A 22129-nucleotide genomic window follows, 5' to 3' on the forward strand; every position below is an offset into this window, starting at 1 on the left:
TATCTGCTGAGGATTGAAAACCTGCCTTTTTCAAAACTGTCTCAATTACTGGTTGGTATTGTTACGAATGGCTTTATTTATGAGTGGATATTACAGATGAAAGACAAATGACACTTTGCTTTTTAAGCTGCACTGTCTTTTCAGTTCTTGCTGGATTTAATTTCTTCAGGATTTGTGGTCATACCCAAACAATATTATTGCTACCTCTCTTTTTCAAGAGGTCACTGATCAAAATAAGATTTCACAGTGCGATAAAGCCCACCTCATCTCACACCTTACAACTGAATGCTAAGAGCCCCAACTTGCCAGGTGATCATTCCACCTCAAAGCGGAAAAGGATTCGATAAAAAATAAGCAGCTTACAGTTATACCCAGGGTGCAAATTGCATTAATCCAGGCCCATGTGGTCCAAGCAGGACATGACTAAGTAATCAGCCAGCCAGAAACATTATTCATCACAGTAATCATTGCCTCTGCTTCTGGTCTGAGAGGCCAGGGACCGATGAATGGAAAAGCATAGCGTTTGTTTCAATTTCTCACCTCCCTCTTGATATTATCAGGACAAAATGTGCAATAATGGATGCAAATTTATTTTTATCATTTTGGTTCCCCACTAGTGTCTCTGAGGAGAAAGAAAAAACACGAGGAACGACTCACAAAAATGTAACGTTTTACAAATTATGTCACTACAGAAACTGCTTTTGTGTACAGTGTATTACGTGTTTTTATTTATGCCAAAGCATCTCACTGTTGTAAAACTATATTTTTAAAACATTTACTGTACGTCTGTTTTGGCACCTGTATCTTACTGACTATTAAAGATTACCATTTCATTTTCAGCTTCCTAGTTTTCAGTGCTTCTGCTCCTGATCTTCATTTTATATTAATCAAAGTACCATTAAAATATATCAATAGGCCAAAGTATAATGTCCTACAGTAGCATTTGGCTAAAGTAAAGCCATTTTTTTGCATACCAGACATATTCCTTCAACTTACCTGCCATTAGTTATATATATTTAATTTATCTGTACTGTACCTTGACTGGTAATCTGATCAGTTATTTATCATAACTGCATACTTCTTCTGCATATTACATACAAATAGCCAAGAATTCATTCATTCAGCATTTCACTCACTAGAAAAGTAGAAAAACATCCATGGAAAACACTGGTGATTTTTTTTAAACAGTAGTTGAAAGGTTATGGTGCGTCAACACTGTGTGACTGTAGAGAAAACCATTACAGTTCTTTCATCTCTCACTGGTGTGATGATTGCGATCCAGACCTCTCAGAGCTCGTTGTGTTGGAGTCCCTGACGAGAAATCTTGTTGGACAATTCCTGCATGTGTTTCTTCATCTGGAATCAAACAGACACACACGCAAGGCAGGTTTACAGACAACACAAATGATTAGTTTATTATGTGTGCGTGTCATTCTGGTAAAATTCTGATAAAACTTTATAGGGTTTTATATAGTGGAGTCATGTTAACACTACATTAAAATTTGGCTTACATCAATCAAGGTCTTCAAGGTCAGCTTAATGATTTATTGTTTGGAAATTGACAAAAAAAAAAGCCTTATAATTTAGAAACTGATTCTTACAAGTGTGGTGTGTGTATTGTCAACACATAGAAAGTGCCATATAAAGATTTAAAATGTGATGTCACATGTGACCTCTGACCTCTCCTTCAAGGTCAGTAGATTGATCTAAACTGTCAAAGTGCTAATAATGCTATATAGAGCTATTTAAGCCGTGTTTCTTACTGCCATTGTATTGACAACATATAGGGAATGATATATGAAGATTCTAAATATCCCATTACTTTGGACCTCTGACCTCTTCTTCAAGGGCAAATAAGGTCAAATTTTACCTGTGTAAATCAAAGTAAATATCTGTCATGCTACCCTGACTACAAACTTCACAAAGTAAGTTGAAATAGAAGAAAATAAAACGAATATATAAAAAATACAGTACTATTCCCTTAAAAGTAAATACTGCCCAGAGAGTGAGCTGCCTTGATGGAGGTTTGCACTCTCTGAGTGCTTCTTGTTATGCTAATGGTTTGGTTGTTTGATAGTAAGTTGTGACTCTGGTCAAACCTCTGCAATGTTCAAGTTGCAGGGAGTTAAGCTGGAAACCAGCTGTCCTAATTCTATTTCCAGTGTATTGGAAATGTTTGCATCCGCCGTACACTGCGGTTACAGCACGTGTTCATAGTACATATACTTAAGTGGGATAAAATAAGTGTGAATGCTATAATTTAAAAGGTCCCATATCACTTAAATGCTAAGAGAGCTTCTTTATCCCTACTGACCTTGTAGCCCATCTCCCTCGTCTTCTCAGAAAGTGTGTTGTACTTTTCCTTGTTCCTCTTGATGTGCTCTTTGTCTCCCAGAGCCTCCACGTGTTGCAGCTTCTGATGGGACAGCTCCAGCTGCTCCTTGTAATGACTGTGCTTCTCTACTTTCGTCTCAAAGTGACGCAGTTCCTCCTAAATGAATAAAGGCAGCCAGCATAAAAGGGTCTAAGTTCAGTTCACCTTCAATTACATGCACAACTACACCGAGAGCTTATATGCATCTCAAGTGGCAAACAGAGAGGAAATGTCACAGAGGAAATTCAAGCTGAATGTTTCCCTGTGATAGATCCAATCTTGAAACTTGATAGCTTAAAAACAAAATTCAAATTCAAATTGAGCTGTTCACTGCATTCGTCTGCCCAAGGGACAAAGGGTGAAAGGAGCACAACGAGATCCAGGAGAGTGGGATACTTTCAAATGTGCAATACGTAAAATGTGATCATAATAAGTTGCACTTTCTGTGGCTTACTGTACACAAGTAGTACTTAGCTACTAAGTACTGCAAAATAATGCATTTAATGCTAGTGCCAGAAGAACACTCGATCAAAAAGTTTCTCAGAGACAAAATTAGATGGTAGCACTATGCTGAAACAAAGAGTGTCATCTAGAAACAGATAGTCCCCCCCCCATGAAAAAAAAAAAATTGTCACAAGAGACGTAAGCACTACCATGAGAGACTCCAGCTCATCTTTGCTGAGGTTGGCTCTCTTGGCAGCCTCCCACAGTTCAATCACACGCGGCTCCCGAAACTCTACAGACAAAGAACAGAAAGACAGATGAAGAGATAAACAATCCAAAGAGACATTTTGGAGCCACAACACTCAAGAGGGAAGGAGCTCTGAGGAGGAGCAGTCACAGCAGATACATCATATGATACAATCACAACAACATACCCTGGTGGCTCAATCACTTTATAAATACACACCAAATATGAAAGAGGCAAAATGCTGGCATTTAAAATTTAATCTTGAGGTGCTGTCACAATTTCTCTTCACTCCTTAAATTCAGCAAAACTGAAAATAAATAAATAATTAAAAAAAAAAAAACAGTGGGAAGGAGATCAAAACCAATTTGTGCAAGAGGAGGCAAAAACATGAGGGGAACGAGTCAGAAACAACACCCGAAGGTAGAGACGCAGCAATGAAATCATTTTGAATCAGCAGAAGGTACAATACCTTCATCTAAACTTCTCAACAAACTCCCACTGAAACCTGCACAAGTGAGACTGCAGTACACTCAACTGAAAGCAGCCGAACATGTCTGAGGAGCGGCGAGGACTGCAAACTGTGCTAAAATGCAATGGCGAGTGAAATGAATGCTTTGTCTGTTCAGCAGCACAAGGCTGAGCTATTTTACATCACTGGCTGAACGCAGCACACCGAGCTGCTTTAAATAACCCCCTTTAAATACTTCTTTCCATTTCACAGATGCATTCAATGTTAAACTCAAAACTCTTAAGCTGTCAGCATATCAGTGTTCACCAGCCATGATACAGTAGTGTGTTATTATGATAACAAATCCTAGTAATTAAGCTGATGAGATAAATGCAGCGTCTGACGGAGATGCAAAAAGAGACAAGCTGAGTGTCTCTGCGCTTTTTTTTCCCTCTCTCACCGCTATCTTCAGTGAAGCCCTCGTGGCTGAGCTTACGGAGGCGCTCAAAGCCCTGGTTGAGGTCTCTCATTTTCTGCTTCAGCTCTGTGTGCTTCTGGTGCAGCACGTGCTCTTTGGTATCACCCTCCAGGGGAGAGATCACATTCTTGTGTATTTCTGTTGAGAGGAACAGATGAAAGGGGGGGGGGGGGGGGGCAAAGGAGGAGTCAAAAGCCCACAGGGTTGTGTGGGTGGGTTAAATGGGAAGAGGCCAGAGGAGATGGATGGAGAAATGAGGGAAAGATGGCACAAGGGGATAGAAAAATAATTAAATTAATAAAAGATAAAAAGAAAGGCAGCATTTATTAGTAGCACTGAACAGCAGGCATTAAAATAACCTGTAAAAGTTTAATATTATTTTATAGAACTGGTTAATCTTCATTTATCAGGGTTATTTTTTCATAACCGTGAGCAGCCTATGAGCATCATCGTACTGGTTAAACGCGGCACTGTGAGGTTATGACATTCCTGCCTGTCTGATACTAGAAAAAAGGTGTGGAAGTAAAAGTCAAACAAAGCTTAAGTGGACAGCACCACTCAAACTAAACGATAACGGTTGACATTTGGATCAGAAAAGAACAGAAAAAAGTCAAACTGAATGAAAACCGAGGAAACCAGACAGGCGGTGGATTGAGATGGAGGTTCTGTGGAAGTTCACAGACATTCCCTCAAGGCAACATGTGATGGCTTAATATTTAAAGGCATCAGACAAGCAGAAGAAATACCTCCGGCTTGTTTGGCAGAAACGTAGTGCAGTGCAGCGCTATCAGGAAAGTTCTGGCACTTAACAGCTGCAAAGTGTCAAGTCACATCCGAAGAAAACGTGCCTGTCCTCCCCATGTCTACGCGAAACACAGTGGGTCCTGTCAGCTTCTCTTAAAACTCACAGCTTGATGTGATTTGACAAACACTGATAGAGCACAAAGTAGTGGGTGGTAACATGTGCAGTCTGATACCTGCCACCTACGTATATGACCACAAGACTGAACAGACAGAGAGCACTTCAGACTTCAAACCAATAAAACACTGGTATGCAGAACAACCATGGCACCTAGAAATTTTTTATTTTATAACCTTGTAAGCCTGATTAAAAATACTCTGCCTTTATGGGGTTTTTTTTATTACTCTTCTTCTGATATGATCACAAAAACCTAGAATCAGCACTGTAGCTATGTCTGTAGAAAAAAAAAAAAAAAATATATATATATATATATATATATATATATATATATATAGCAGTAAATGCATAAAAGGGCTGATAGGAGCTGCTAGATAGAAAGGGTACTCTGTGAGAGATCTTGAATAGAACCAAGGACAAAGAAACATAAAGGAGAACAGGGTTAAAATGCTTGAAAGTCTGACCTCAGAAAATACCAATAAAATTAAGTAGAAGTAGTGTGACACCCCTGCTTGGCAATGGAGCAAGGGGAGCTATTCACACGGCTCACCCTCAGTCCTGCCGACAGTATCCATGAGGATGTTGTACTCGTGGACCTTTTCCTTGTGGTGCTGGAACTCCCTCTTTAGGCTCAGCAGCTCCTCATCAGAGAACTTCCCTGAGCTCTTAGCCTGGTTGGGGAATAAGCATTAGAGATAGAGAGGACTTAGTTTCAGAGGAAGAACTGGGATCTTTTGCATAGAAAAGGAAAAGTATAGCTGCCATGAAACATGGTTATGTGTACAATATACATAACTAAAAATCTATAGAAGAAATTAGCTGTTATAACACAAGTTGTCAGACACTATTTTCCACAGAATGTGTTGGCTCAAGAAAAATGAAAAAACACATCAATCAAATTTAGAAGGATTTTGGTTTTGGCTATAGCACTGATATGCTGACCTCCAAATTAAGATAGCATCTACTGATGTCAGTGGTCAATATTTATTTTCTTTGTAACATCAGTTTTACACAGGCTAAATGTCATCAGCTATTGACCATTTTAAAAAAGGCTATCGACCCAGATTTTCACAATCAGTGCAGTAAACATAGTGATTTTAAGGATTGCATTTATATGAACATTTTAAAGCAATCAACTATATAGAAAATATAAAAATCAAATTGCCAGAAATTGCTCATTTTCACTGCTGTGCATTCATCAACGACAGATGGTATTGTCTGATCTTACAACAACAGCTCTCATTTAAAGTTATTATTTTAGGAGGACACAGCTAAGAGTTTGCAGTCTCGAGACACTGGGGAGTAATGAGCAAATGTCCCCCTGGAGCCTACAGGGTGGATGCTGGGATGGTAGAGGAGTTGAAACAGCATGCAGTTAGTGTATTAGTGTGCATGATGCAGCCTGAGTTGCCTGCTTGAACTAGTTTGCATTGCTTCCTTTTGCGACTAGCTGGCCATTAAACAACTTTAGACTTACAGATCTGCTGTCATTTGATGTAGAGTTTCCTCTCTATTTTCTTTCAGTTGCTAAGTTTTTATAGTAATAATTAGACTGAATGTATATAGAAAGTATCTATAGATAATGCATGGAAGAAGCACATAACAGTGGAGTTGCTGTGTCCAGTGGAAATGCTGAAATCAGAGACCGTCTCTGATTTCACACAACATTTTACAAGCTTGTTACCTTGTAAAATGTTTAGTGCTCCTGTTCTATTTTTTTTTTTTTTTTTATTTTATTGGAAGCCAAGTGACACTAAATTGATCTTAAGTTCATGTCCACATTTTATTTACTGGCTGTGGTAAGTTTTTAAAAGAAGAGCAGCAACTGGGTAGGCAGTGAAATCCCACAGTGAAACTACAGAAAGAAAAAAATAAATAAATAAATCAAAGCACCTTACATAAAGTAGGGCTTCACTTTTTTCATTATACACACAAACCTTGTTCCAGAGTTTGTCCAGTCTGGGATCATCAAATGTGTCTTCCTCCTTGATGTCGTGATCTTTCAGCGAGTTGGTCTCCAGCGGCCGCGTGTCCCTTTTCCCATCCATCCCATACTTGGCGAGGATCACTGCATAACACGACCACAAGGCTTTAAACAAATGCTGTGGCGAATTATCCTGACATGAGCCTCCGAGGAACAACAACAGAGGCTGTCTCTTGGGAAGAAGCAAGAGATAAGCAAGAGAATCTAAAGTGACTAAGACGTGTATATTAATCATTTAACAAGACTCCAAACCCTTTGACAGTAACTCATAAATTTCAAAGGAAACATCAAGGGGAACAGGATCCCCAATGAAGGTTAAAAAGAAGTAGAGCCAGACCAGTCAGTCTATGTGGGCCCATCAAAGATATCTATTGTTCATAGGTGTATGACTTTACTACTGGAACACACTCAACTCCGCTGGGTGGCGCTGTCACTTGGTGTTGGCTCTCACTGCGGTATTGTATCACTTCCTGTTCCTGTTTCGGAGCACAGTGTTTTGCTGTCTGTTAGCTGTTATATCTGTATAACTGGATTTATCTGGATAACATATTTTAGTGTAATCTTCACCTACTTTAAATAGCATACTCTTTGCTGAATCACCTGTATTCACATTACTCACTTTATTTGTTTTTAGAAATTCGCTAGCTTAGCTTAGCTAGTAGCTTAGCCCTTAGCCGACTCACTAGCAGCATGGCTTCTTCTCCTGTCTCTCCTGCACTTTCCTGCTCTGGGTGTCACATGTTTAGTTACTCCTCGGCCTCCTTTAGCAGTAACGGTACTTGTAATAAATGTAGTCTGTTTGTAGCTCTGGAGGCCAGGCTTTCTGAACTGGAGACTCGGCTCCGCACCTTGGAAAATCCTACATCTAGCCAGGCCCCTGTAGCGGGTGCGGACCATGGTAGCTTAGCCGCCGTTAGCTCCCCCCCAGCAGATCCCGAGCAGCAGGGAAAACAGGCCAGCTGGGTGACGGTGAGGAGGAAGCGTAGTCCTAAGCAGAAGCCCCGGGTACACCACCAACCTATTCACGTCTCTAACCGTTTTTCTCCACTCGGCGACACACCCGCCGAGGAACAAACTCTGGTTATTGGTGACTCTGTTTTGAGAAACGTGAAGCTAGAGACACCGGCGACCATAGTCAAATGTCTTCCAGGGGCCAGAGCAGGCGACATTCATGGAAATTTGAAACTGCTGGCTAAGGCTAATCGTAGATTTGGTAAGATCGTTATTCACGTCGGCAGTAATGACACCCGGTTACGCCAATCGGAGGTCACTAAAATTAATATTGACTCGGTGTGTAACTTTGCAAAAACGATGTCGGACTCTGTAGTTTTCTCTGGGCCCCTCCCCAATCAGACCAGGAGCGACATGTTTAGCCGCATGTTCTCCTTGAATCGCTGGCTGTCTGAGTGGTGTCCAAAAAACGACGTGGGCTTCATAGATAACTGGCAAAGTTTCTGGGGAAAACCTGGTCTTGTTAGGAGAGACGGCATCCATCCCACTTTGGATGGAGCAGCTCTCATTTCTAGAAATCTGGCCAAATTTATTAACCCTCCTAAAAACTGACTACCCAGGGTTGAGACCAGGAAGCAGAGTTGCAGTCTTACACGCCTCTCTGCAGCTTCTCTCCTCCTGTCATCCCCCCAAAACCCCATCCCCATAGAGTCGGTGCCTGCTCCCAGACCACCAAAAACCAAAGCTAAAATCAGCAAAAAACTATTTAAGCATAAAAATTCAAAAACAATAAATAATACAGCTTCATCAACTGCACCAAAGAATAAAACAATTAAATGTGGATTGTTAAACATTAGGTCTCTCTCTTCCAAGTCCCTATTAGTAAATGATTTAATAATTGATCAACGTATTGATTTATTCTGCCTTACAGAAACCTGGTTACAGCAGGATGAATATGTTAGTTTAAATGAATCAACACCCCCGAGTCACAGTAACTGTCAGAATGCTCGAAGCACAGGTCGAGGAGGAGGATTAGCTGCAATCTTCAATTCCAGCTTATTAATTAATCAAAGACCCAGACAAAGTTTTCATTCTTTTGAAAGCCTGACTCTTAGTCTTGTCCATCCTAATTGGGAAAATCAAAAACCTGTTTTATTTGTTATTATCTATCGTCCACCTGGTCCTTACTCAGAGTTTCTGTCTGATTTCTCAGACTTTTTATCTGATTTAGTGCTCAGTTCAGATAAAATAATTATAGTGGGTGATTTCAACATCCATGCAGATGCTGAGAATGACAGCCTTAACACTGCATTTAATCTATTGTTAGATTCAATTGGCTTCTCTCAAAATGTAAAGGAGCCCACCCACCACTTTAATCATACTCTGGATCTTGTCCTAACATATGGCATAGAAACTGAAGACTTAACAGTATTCCCTGAAAGCCCCCTCCTGTCTGATCATTTCTTAGTAACATTTACATTTACTTTAATGGATTACACAGCAGTGGGGAATAAGTTTAATTACAGTAGAAGTCTTTCTGAAAGTGCTGTAACTAAGTTTAAGGATCTAATTCCTTCATTGTTATGCTCTTCAGTGCCATGTGCCAACACAGTGCAGAGCAGCTACCTAAACTCTGCTCCCAGTGAGGTTGATTATCTCGTCAATAGTTTTACATCCTCACTGCGTATAACTTTGGATACTGTGGCTCCTCTGAAAAGGAAAGCTTCAAATCAGAAGTGCCTGACTCCGTGGTATAATTCACAAACGCACAGCTTAAAGCAGATAACCCGAAAGCTGGAGAGGGAATGGCGTCTCACTAAATTAGAAGATGCTCATTTAGCCTGGAAAAAGAGTTTGTTGCTCTATAAAAAAGCCCTCCGTAAAGCTAGGACATCTTACTATTCATCATTAATTGAAGAAAATAAGAACAACCCCAGGTTTCTTTTCAGCACTGTAGCCAGGCTGACAAAGAGTCAGAGCTCTGTAGAGCCGAGTATTCCTTTCACGTTAACTAGTAGTGACTTCATGGATTTCTTTACAAATAAAATTTTAGACATTAGAGAAAAAATTATTCATAACCATCTCAAAGATTATTCTTCATGTTCGGCTGTTTTCAGCACTGCTGGTATTTGTTTAGACTCTTTTGCTCCAGTTGATCTTTCAGAGTTAACTTCAATAGTTACTTCCTCCAAACCAGCAACATGTTTATTAGATCCCATTCCTACTAGACTGTTCAAAGAAGTCTTTCCAATTATTGATGCTTCAATCTTAAAAATGATCAATCAGTCTTTATTAGTTGGCTATGTACCACAGACCTTCAAGGTGGCTGTAATTAAACCTCTGCTTAAAAAGCCATCACTTGACCCAGCTGTCTTAGCTAATTATAGGCCAATCTCCAACCTTCCTTTTCTCTCAAAGATTCTTGAAAGAGTAGTTGTAAAACAGCTAACTGATCATCTGCAGAGGAACGGTTTATTTGAAGAGTTTCAGTCAGGTTTCAGAATTCATCACAGTACAGAAACAGCATTAGTGAAGGTTACAAATGATCTTCTTAGAGCCTCTGACAGTGGACTCATCTCTGTTCTTGTCCTGTTGGACCTCAGTGCAGCTTTTGATACTGTTGACCATAACATTTTATTACAGAGATTAGAGCTTGCTATAGGTATTAAAGGTACTGCACTGCAGTGGTTTGAATCATATTTATCTCATAGACTCCAATTTGTTCATGTAAATGGGGAGTCTTCTTCACACACTAAGGTTAATTATGGAGTTCCACAGGGTTCTGTGCTAGGACCAATTTTATTTACATTATACATGCTTCCCTTAGGCAGTATTATTAGAAAGCACTGCATCAATTTTCATTGTTATGCAGATGATACTCAGCTTTACCTATCAATGAAGCCAGATGACACACATCAATTAGTTAAACTGCAGGAATGTCTTAAAGACATTAAGGCCTGGATGACCTCTAATTTCCTGCTTCTAAATTCAGATAAAACTGAAATTCTTGTTCTAGGCCCCACAAATCTTAGAAACATGGTGTCTAACCAGATACTTACTCTGGATGGCATTACTTTGGCCTCCAGTAACACTGTGAGAAATCTTGGAGTCATTTTTGACCAGGATATGTCCTTCAATGCACATATTAAACAAATATGTAGGACCGCTTTTTTGCATTTGCGCAATATTTCTAAAATTAGAAACATCCTTTCTCAGAGTGATGCTGAAAAGCTCATTCATGCATTTATTACTTCTAGGCTGGATTATTGTAATTCATTATTATCAGGCTGTCCTAAAAGCTCCCTGAAAAGCCTTCAGCTGATCCAAAATGCTGCAGCTAGAGTACTGACAGGGACTAGAAAGAGAGAGCATATTTCTCCCATATTGGCTTCTCTTCATTGGCTCCCTGTTAAATCTAGAATAGAATTTAAAATTCTTCTCCTCACATACAAGGTCTTGAATAATCAGGCACCATCTTATCTCAAAGACCTCATAGTACCATATCACCCCAACAGAGCACTTCGCTCTCAGACTGCTGGCTTACTTGTGGTTCCTAGGATACTTAAGAGTAGAATGGGAGGCAGAGCCTTCAGCTTTCAGGCGCCTCTTTTGTGGAACCAGCTTCCAGCTTGGATTCGGGAGACAGACACCCTCTCTATTTTTAAGATTAGGCTTAAAACTTTCCTTTATGATAAAGCTTATAGTTAGGGCTGGATCAGGTGACCCTGAACCATCCCTTAGTTATGCTGCTATAGGCCTAGTCTGCTGGGGGGTTCACATAATGCACTGTTTCTCATTCACCTTATTTACTTTGTTTATACTCCACTCTGCATTTAATCATTAATTGATATTAATCTCTGGCTCTCTTCCACAGCATGTCTTTCTCTCCCCTCAGCCCAACCGGTCGCGGCAGATGACTGCCCCTCCCTGAGCCTGGTTCTGCTGGAGGTTTCTTCCTGTTAAAAGGGAGTTTTTCCTTTCCACTGTCGCCAAGTGCTTGCTCATAGGGGGTCGTTTTGACTGTTGGGTTTTCTCTGTATTATTGTAGGGTCTTTACCCACAATACAAAGCGCCTTGAGGCGACAGTTTGTTGTGATTTGGCGCTATATAAATAAAATTGAATTGAATTGAATTGAATTATTTGTTGTTTAATACATGCATCTACTACCCCCCCCCCCCCCCCAATAACAGTAAAAAAAAAAAAAAAAAGATGCTTAGTGAAATTTAGAAACTGTTATCATATTTGGCCAACAGAGCAACTCCAACTCTGCTGACTTGCATGCACTGCGTCACTTCACACCATTTTTCTCCCAAGTGGGAAATTAATCACCTTGCACCAGCTTCATTTAGTTATGAGTAGTTTCACAGTCTTTATTTTAGCTACATTTTCTTTTCTTTGTCACAGTTTCCATCATATATCAACCAAAACTGCCTAGTTTGTGACTTAGTAGCAAAAGATGGTCACACGATGACAACCTTCCCTGCTTTCTTCACAGCCACTGGATAAAAGCCAAACCTTAAAACAGTGTCTGACCTGCAGTGCTGACTTGAAAACTAGAACCAATCAAAATCTATGACACTGTCTAAAAAATGTGGGACAAAGGAAAAGGGACACAATGCTCTACACACAGGGTGGGACACTTGGTCACTCTGCTGGTCAACCATCTCTGGGAAATTATTTTGGGCTCATTTCCATAAATGAATGGGGAAAGAGCGAGTAGCAGGCTCTGACCTGTTATAAAGCTACAGCTCTTTGGGGGCAGGGGTGGGACAGCAGCTATCTCCACTGAATTCATAGTCTTTGAGCACCATGTCTCCTGTGTGTATGCTCTACTGTATGTGTATATGAAATAGCAGGGCTTTATTTAAGAGTTGCTAAAGCTGACAATGGTTTATCAAAACAAACTAACTGAACTTTTTTTCCAAGACATTAATTAGCATATAGTAGTGCCATTCTGAAGCAAAAAACGTTTTAAAAGAGTTTTAAAGATGAGCATGAGGGGAGGTGAACAATCACTAAGCCCATCTCCTGCTTGACAAAATACCTTAAACTCCAAAATTTGGCAGGATACCTCTTAAGGGTGAACTAGCTGGGATAGGCTCCAGTTCCCCTGGATAGGTGATTAAGAAAATGGATGAATTTGGCAAACTGAAAAGGTACTTAGCAGCTTACAAAGTTGGACTTGGGTCTGAAAACTTTCCACCCTCATTATTCTCCAGCAAACGGTTATTGCAGGTGCTGATTCAGCACCATCGCAACATTGTTGCAACTCACCGGTGTCACTTATTAACTTTCTTAGGAGCGTGTTCATATACAGAGAGCTAGTTTCATATCTTCATTAACATGGTGCAAAAAGTAGACAATCTCTGTGGCACTCGAGGGCTTAAACTGTTTACATTGCATGTTTTCATCATTGTGCGTTTACTTTTCCAGATCAACAGGCAAGGTGTGAGGATTTGTCTTTTGGCATATAAAATGCATCAAGAACAAGTGCAGTGGAAACGAAAGCAACGGGGGACACAAAATGACTGTGAAGCTCAATTAGAATGAGTTAAAGAGAAGGACATGATTCAGCGGGGAAAAGATGACTTGACGCTCTTCTTAAAAATTTATTTTTAGCAGCTAAAGGAGTGACTGTGTTCTGCCTGTTACAGGAAGGTCACTGCACCACAGGGGAGCGAGGAAGGAACCAGAGCAGGTGGATAGATGGGCCGAGCTGCCACAAAGAAAGAAGGGACATACAGTATGCCTGTCCTTTAAAATAACTGCCAGCATAGCATCTCAGTCTGATACATTCTTCATAATTCAAGCACACAAAATAAAATATACATAATACAAAGTGCACAGCATACTCTAAATGTGTAAAGGTTGATTCTCAAAATTTAAAACATTTTTTTTTCCATCATAAACTTGTTAAATACATTTGCTGATGCTCAGTGCCGTTCATTTGTTTCATTCAACATCATTATGTCTATATGTGGATGTGCCCTGACTGCTTTTCAGAGGACTTATAATATCTAAATAAATGTATAGTACAATTCCTGAATGACCATCATGTCTATTATTAAAGCAACTAGCAAACCCCCATGCAATGGTTGAGATAGGGAACACACACACATACATACGCTATGATCATTATAGTATGATATCTCTTTCCCAAGGTTTAGTCAATAACTGCCAGAACAACACATGAGGAAATTAGCATGCTTTTAGTAAGTGATCTGCCAGGTGACCAATGAACAGATTAAGGGAGATATGAAGAGCGCCACTGAGAACAGCAAGAAGGAGCAGTGGAGGAATGACCACCACAGCTCAGTACCATGACTGTCAGAGTTTATTTCAAATGGAAAATCAGTGGACCAAAAAGTTTTCTCAGGTTAAAATGTTACTGTTATTTTTTAGCGCATAAGCTAAAAAAACAAAACAAAAAATACACACTTAAGCTATCATTAGCCATTTTACTTCTCTCAGTTTGATGGATATTCACATATTATATGCCATGACTAAATTAGAGCCACCTGAACCGTCTGTCTTAAAATGTCTCTTTTAACCACTGCATTTAAATGGCATAGGAATTATCTAAGTTTCTACAAGTTAGATTTAAGAATTCTTTAGACCACTAGAAATAAAATAAAATGAAGAAATCTCAAGACTCCCAGAAACTTTTACAAGGTAAAAATTCTGTAAACTAATTTGTGCGTGGTTTTTGCACCAAGTGCTTAGTTTCATTATTTTCAAGGGTTTCAAAAAAGGCACTGTTTTCAAGCCACATCTCACTGACCTTGCATATTAGACAAACAGAATATTAACAGAAATAATTTAAATTCATTAACTCTGGAAGTAGCTGTCTTTTTGATTAGAAGAGATGCCGCTAGAGACCATACAAGACCTCATAACTAACTGGATGGCTGGAAGTGGTCCAACAAATTTTGCAGTTTGCATCTGCAGTTATTGTTTTAGCTATTTATTTATTTACAGTTCAATTTTTATTTTTTAAAATCAATTTATTGTATTTACTATATTTAGGGATCTGCAGAAATCACTAAGCGACACTAATGAATTTTCAGACCTGACTAAATCTAAACATTTACTGTGTTTTATAAAAGACAAAGTTATTAAAAATCATGCATTTCATAACAAAGACATCAGTATCACATTGCCAATACAAATACATCAGGTAACTAAAAAAAAAAAAAAAAAGATTAAAGAGCTGGTGTTTTTTTTTTTTACTTTATTCATCTAAAATAATTAATCCTAATTTGAGAATCTGAGAAACCCTGTAACATATTTTTGTGATGCTAAAAGTTTTCATTGAGACTGACCCAGAAAGACAGGATTCGAAATGAGTATAACAGAGAGACAGCTCAGGTTGAATGGTTTGGAGACAAAGTTAGAGAAGTGAGCCTGAGATAGTTTGGGGTAGAAGGAGGACAGTGGATATATTATTGAAGATGGAGCTGTCAGGCAAGAGATGAGGAGGAAAACTACATAGAAGGTTCATGGATGCAGTGAAGGAGGACATGCAGGGGGCTGGTGTGACAGTAGAGGATGCTAGGGATAGGGTGAGATGGAAGCAGGTGATCTGCTGTGGTGGCCCCTAAAGTAAGCAGCTGAAAGAAGAAGAGGTAGAAGAAATAAACCAGTCATAAACCACAAAAGATTTCAGTACAGCATGGCACTGTTAAAGCCAGGGATTAAACATTTAGAGCAAAGTGACTCAGAATAAAGCTCTAACTATTCCTGGCTGAGATCAAGAGATTGTCTCACCATTGAAGTTACGTCGGAGTTGGGCCTCTTTCTCCCCATTTTCATCGAGCCCGTCCACCTTCATTTTTTTCCACTGCAGCTCATCTTTCTCCTGGATCTTCAGGTCACTGTGCAGCTCAGCCTGTCGCACTGGAGACAGCTGCATCTGTCAAACCAAAACGAGCAGACAACATTGGCTTCATAAGACAGGGAAAGTTTGCAGAAACAGAAAAATACACAGTGAGATCTGTTAAAAAAAAAAGGCTTTCACGTGGAGTTTGCTTTAATAATGATATTGTCATTATTTCTATATTCCTACTGCCCACAAAAACAGGCTTTTACATGTTGACCAAATCCGTTATTACGCTGGTTCATTGTTTCAACATTTTCCTAAAAATTAGTCTATATGTGTTTGCGTTAATTAAGTCGTGCAGCTGCCGACAGATTTTCGCAGATTATCTTATTTACGTACCCTTTTAGCTTTCTCCCAAACCTGGTTTAGCTTAGCTATCCTGAACTCCACTGTCTGCCCATCACTGTCGTTCGGCTTAAGCTCATTCAGCTCCCGAGAGTATTTCCCAGCCATTACACCCACGCCGAGACACAGAGCTGCGAACAAACACTGCAGCCTCATTTTCAAGATAACTGTGCGTCACTAACTACAGAAGAAAACGCCGAAAAAGATGCTTAACGGAACCAGAGAACACCACAAACGATGTGTTGTTGTAGCTCACAGGAGTACCGCAAGTCATGTGCTCAAAAAAAGAGGCGGGCATTTCCTCGAGTTGCACTCTGGGATATGTATTTTCCTGACGCAGCCTTTCTGCGTCTGCTGAAGCGGAAATGACTTTTGTTGAACTACAGTGGAAATGTCGCGCTGCGCTGTTACCTAGCAACAAGGCTGCAAACTCTGACAGCAAATAGAAAGCCTCCACGCGTTTGCAGCGCTGGATGCTGCTCCTATGTTCAAGTCCGCGTTTAAAGAATGAATTTATTGCTAAAAGATCAAGTTACTTCACAAAACAACACCTTCTTAGCACATGCTTGAGTTTAACAATCATCAAATCAACTAGATGTGACGTTTTTCTTAAAGAAATACCTTCTAAGTTTAAATGATTTAGCTTAGTTATCAATTCCATACCCTTAAATTAAAAAAAAAAAAATCCCTGTTGTTCCTATAACTTTATGCACTGTACCATTTTAAGAAAAATATTAGCTCATGTTGAATTTGATGGCGGCAACATGTTTCAATAAAAGTTGGAACAGGGTCGTATTTACCACTGTGTAGCATCTCTTCTTTCAACAACACCCTGTAAATGTCTGGGAACTGAGGAGTAGTTGCCAGACTTTGGGGAGAGGAATGTTGTCCCATTCTTGCTGTATTTCTTGTTTAGTGATGTGACAAATGTTTCAGTTGGTGAAAGGTCTGGACAGGCAGGCCAGTCCAGCATATAGACTCTTACTCTTATACAGTAGTTTCAGTTTCCTGAAATATGCAAGGCCTTTACTGAAAAACCCAACATGAGTTCTGGATGGGAGCATGTTGCTCTAAAACCTGTATATATATCTTTCAGCACTGATGGTGCCTTTAAAGATATGTATGCTGCAAATTCCATAGGCACTAATGCATCCCCATACCATCAGAAATGTAGACTTTTGAACTTGGTATTGATCACAAGCCAGATGGTTCCTCCTGTCTTTATTGCAGAGGATGTGATGTCCATGTCTTTCAAAAGGAATTTCAAATGTTGATTTGTCTGACCAGTTTTTCTCAGTCTATAATAAATTATCTTTGGGCAATTGATCTAAATGCCAAAAATTTGTTTTTTGGGAGTGAAGCTCCCCTTTGATTAGTTTTAAATCACTGTGATGATTCTCCATAAAGTCCCATCTTGAAACAGAAGAAAACTGGTTTCACATGTCTCCATTTGTAGGTGTAGATGAAAAAGAAGCATCGGGTTGTTCAAATAAAGTCGCTCTTTGGGTCTTTAATGGCAATATTTGGCCAGTGACACGCAAATTGTGTAAATGGCCAAATACCTAAGGATCAAACTGTACATATGTTTGAGTTAGAATGGAAAAATACAAGCAGAATACAAATCTCGGCTGTATGAAACACACACACACACGCACACACACACACACACACACACACACACACACACACACACACACACACACACACACACACACACACACACACACACACACACACACACTTAAAAAAATTATTATTGATCCAGCCTTGACAATATTGTTTCTATAGCATTCATGCTTACACACCCCGATAACTGAATTCAGTTAGACTACATTAAACTGTAAGGACAGGCAGACAGAAAGACATTACATTGCACTCCTTGATAAAATTGTTTCAGAACTTTAATGTCAATAAATCAGACTCAGCTGAAGCTGAATTGCAGTGACGTGATGGTGGGAGAGAGAAAGAATAATGGATTTGTGGGTGAGTGCCACGTAACATCTCATAGCCAGGAACAAAAGACCAAAACAAATCACATAATCTTTCTGATAATCTTTCTTTTTTCAATCTGCAATCTACCATTTATCACTTCACTAATTACCAAAACAGGATAAATCCAATAACATTCACAAAAGAATGTGACTGTAGACTAGACTGTTTTAAAGCAAGTAGTCACTGTCAGGCATCTGTCAGTCTGAAAATGAACAGATTTTAATGCCAACATAATGAAATTTGAAGACACAGCAGACCAAATGCAAATAAGCCAGATTTTCTGCTCATTTTACATTTTAGGTGTTAAATTCAAAGCATGAAGTCAGTTAGAATCATCGCTACAACAGAATATTCATGCAATAATGTATCAAACAAAATGGGTGTATATAAAAAGAGGAGCAGAGGAAGACACCTGTAGTGTCTCATGCTCAAATGCTGATGTATTCATATCTATATTTAATCCTAATTTCATACTGGACTGCATGAACAAACAAAGCCAAAAAAAAGCTCAATAAATAGCCATTCAATTTAAGCACTTTAAGCATCCATTTTGAGCACTTTTCTACAAACTATCTACCCCAAACCAATTTAATTCAAAGTTAGAATAATTTGGCTGTTATGAGTCTTCACTTTCATCACTTCTTACAGCTGGTGTTCATTTACACATGTAAGAAACTCTAAAAAGAATCAAAACATTACTGATATTTTTCAGTGCCTTTCAGCCTTTGTTGTTTTCCCTGTTTGTCTCTATTTACTGCTTCTCCGCCTAACAGATTTTGGTATTTAATGAGCAAAAATGTCCACCTGAAATCTGCTATTGATGGAGCCACACTTAATCCACCTGCCAGTGGACAGCTGGCTAGCATGAGAGGTCAACATCACCTCGTAAAAGGATCAGAAGTTTGTAAAGAAAGAGTGTAGTTTTCATTCTCAGTCCCATCACAGCGGTCGAGCACACCTGCAGCATCCCTGTACACATCTGTGCACACTCAGTGAGCAATGCACATATGCCTGAGTGAGTTAACTGATGCATAAATAACTCATAAATAAACCAATTAATTAACTTTCTATTTTGTTGGAGAAACTTTAGCAAGTGGTACAGTGGTTAATGCTGTTGCCTCAGAGTAAGAGTCTATGCCTGTGTCACGGTGGGCTGTGTGGCAGGTGAGGCAGGACCCAGAATGCAGAACTCACAGGACTAAACAAAGACTTAAGCATAGCTTTATTGCTGCCACTAGCTGGGCAGAAGCCAGAGCGAAACTAATGGGAAACATAAAAGAAGGCACGCAGCCAGGGTAACAATGACAACAACGCAACAAAGGACAAGAGAACAACGCAGACAATATATACACCAGGGGTAAAGAGACATCAGGAGACAGCTGGAGAGAACAGGTGGACAGAATGACACTAATGAGGCGGAGAGGAAGCAAAACTCAACACGACACACAGGGAACTGAAGGCTAAGAAAATAAAACAGGAAGTGAGATGCAGACATGACTTGACATGACTTAAACACATGACTGAACACGAGGGAAGACTCCAACTAAAGCAACTATATACATATATACATATACACACACACACACACACACACACACACACACACACACACACATATATATGTGCATACACACACACACCACACACACACACATATATATATATGTGCATATACGCACACACACACACACACACACATATATATATATGTGCATATACACACACACACACACACACACATATATATATGTGCATATACACACACACACACACACACATATATATGTGCATACACACACACACACACATATATATTCAATTCAATTCAATTTTATTTATATAGCGCCAAATCACAACAAACTGTCGCCTCAAGGCGCTTTGTATTGTGGGTAAAGACCCTACAATAATACAGAGAAAACCCAACAGTCAAAACGACCCCCTATGAGCAAGCACTTGGCGACAGTGGAAAGGAAAAACTCCCTTTTAACAGGAAGAAACCTCCAGCAGAACCAGGCTCAGGGAGGGGCAGTCATCTGCCGCGACCGGTTGGGCTGAGGGAAGAGAACTGTGGAAGAGAGCCAGAGATTAATATCAATTAATGATTAAATGCAGAGTGGAGTATAAACAAAGTAAATAAGGTGAATGAGAAACAGTGCATTATGTGAACCCCCCCAGCAGACTAGGCCTATAGCAGCATAACTAAGGGATGGTTCAGGGTCACCTGATCCAGCCCTAACTATAAGCTTTATCATAAAGGAAAGTTTTAAGCCTAATCTTAAAAATAGAGAGGGTGTCTGTCTCCCGAATCCAAGCTGGAAGCTGGTTCCACAGAAGAGGGGCCTGAAAGCTGAAAGCTCTGCCTCCCATTCTACTCTTAAGTATCCTAGGAACCACAAGTAAGCCAGCAGTCTGAGAGCGAAGTGCTCTGTTGGGGTGATATGGTACTATGAGGTCTTTGAGATAAGATGGTGCCTGATTATTCAAGACCTTGTATGTGAGGAGAAGAATTTTAAATTCTATTCTAGATTTAACAGGGAGCCAATGAAGAGAAGCCAATATGGGAGAAATATGCTCTCTCTTTCTAGTCCCTGTCAGTACTCTAGCTGCAGCATTTTGGATCAGCTGAAGGCTTTTCAGAAAGCTTTTAGGACAGCCTGATAATAATGAATTACAATAATCCAGCCTAGAAGTAATAAATGCATGAATGAGCTTTTCAGCATCACTCTGAGAAAGGATGTTTCTAATTTTAGAAATATTGCGCAAATGCAAAAAAGCGGTCCTACATATTTGTTTAATATGTGCATTGAAGGACATATCCTGGTCAAAAATGACTCCAAGATTTCTCACAGTGTTACTGGAGGCCAAAGTAATGCCATCCAGAGTAAGTATCTGGTTAGACACCGTGTTTCTAAGATTTGTGGGGCCGAGAACAAGAATTTCAGTTTTATCTGAATTTAGAAGCAGGAAATTAGAGGTCATCCAGGCCTTAATATCTTTAAGACATTCCTGCAGTTTAACTAATTGATGTGTGTCATCTGGCTTCATTGATAGGTAAAGCTGAGTATCATCTGCATAACAATGAAAATTGATGCAGTGCTTTCTAATAATACTGCCTAAGGGAAGCATGTATAATGTAAATAAAATTGGTCCTAGCACAGAACCCTGTGGAACTCCATAATTAACCTTACTGTCTGAAGAAGACTCCCCATTTACATGAACAAATTGGAGTCTATGAGATAAATATGATTCAAACCACTGCAGTGCAGTACCTTTAATACCTATAGCAAGCTCTAATCTCTGTAATAAAATGTTATGGTCAACAGTATCAAAAGCTGCACTGAGGTCCAACAGGACAAGAACAGAGATGAGTCCACTGTCAGAGGCTCTAAGAAGATCATTTGTAACCTTCACTAATGCTGTTTCTGTACTGTGATGAATTCTGAAACCTGACTGAAACTCTTCAAATAAACCGTTCCTCTGCAGATGATCAGTTAGCTGTTTTACAACTACTCTTTCAAGAATCTTTGAGAGAAAAGGAAGGTTGGAGATTGGCCTATAATTAGCTAAGACAGCTGGGTCAAGTGATGGCTTTTTAAGCAGAGGTTTAATTACAGCCACCTTGAAGGTCTGTGGTACATAGCCAACTAATAAAGACTGATTGATCATTTTTAAGATTGAAGCATCAATAATTGGAAAGACTTCTTTGAACAGTCTAGTAGGAATGGGATCTAACAAACATGTTGCTGGTTTGGAGGAAGTAACTATTGAAGTTAACTCTGAAAGATCAACTGGAGCAAAAGAGTCTAAACAAATACCAGCAGTGCTGAAAGCAGCCGAACATGAAGAATAATCTTTGAGATGGTTATGAATAATTTTTTCTCGAATGTCTAAAATTTTATTTGTAAAGAAATCCATGAAGTCACTACTAGTTAACGTGAAAGGAATACTCGGCTCTACAGAGCTCTGACTCTTTGTCAGCCTGGCTACAGTGCTGAAAACAAACCTGGGGTTGTTCTTATTTTCTTCAATTAATGATGAATAGTAAGATGTCCTAGCTTTACGGAGGG

General features: G+C 39.5%; 1 protein-coding gene across 2 annotated transcripts; it reads right to left on the bottom strand.

Annotated features, from left to right (window-relative positions):
* Positions 1 to 58: 58 nt before the first annotated feature.
* Positions 59 to 16464, bottom strand: LOC115785689 (alpha-2-macroglobulin receptor-associated protein-like). Of its 2 annotated transcripts, none has more exons than XM_030737495.1 (8): positions 16335 to 16464; positions 15614 to 15758; positions 6848 to 6978; positions 5461 to 5581; positions 3974 to 4129; positions 3028 to 3110; positions 2315 to 2491; positions 59 to 1356 (listed from the first exon to the last, which is right to left on the bottom strand). In XM_030737495.1, exons 2-8 carry the CDS (start codon positions 15756 to 15758, stop codon positions 1288 to 1290), a joined length of 882 nt encoding a protein of 293 aa, XP_030593355.1. In that variant the 5' UTR covers positions 16335 to 16464; the 3' UTR covers positions 59 to 1287. The 2 variants fall into 2 exon arrangements, with proteins under 2 accessions (XP_030593355.1, XP_030593347.1); XM_030737487.1 differs by having other exon boundaries at positions 16065 to 16463.
* Positions 16465 to 22129: the final 5665 nt, after the last annotated feature.

The sequence above is a fragment of the Archocentrus centrarchus genome, chromosome 1 (assembly GCF_007364275.1).
Source record: "Archocentrus centrarchus isolate MPI-CPG fArcCen1 chromosome 1, fArcCen1, whole genome shotgun sequence".
Taxonomy (NCBI): Eukaryota; Metazoa; Chordata; class Actinopteri; order Cichliformes; family Cichlidae; genus Archocentrus; species Archocentrus centrarchus.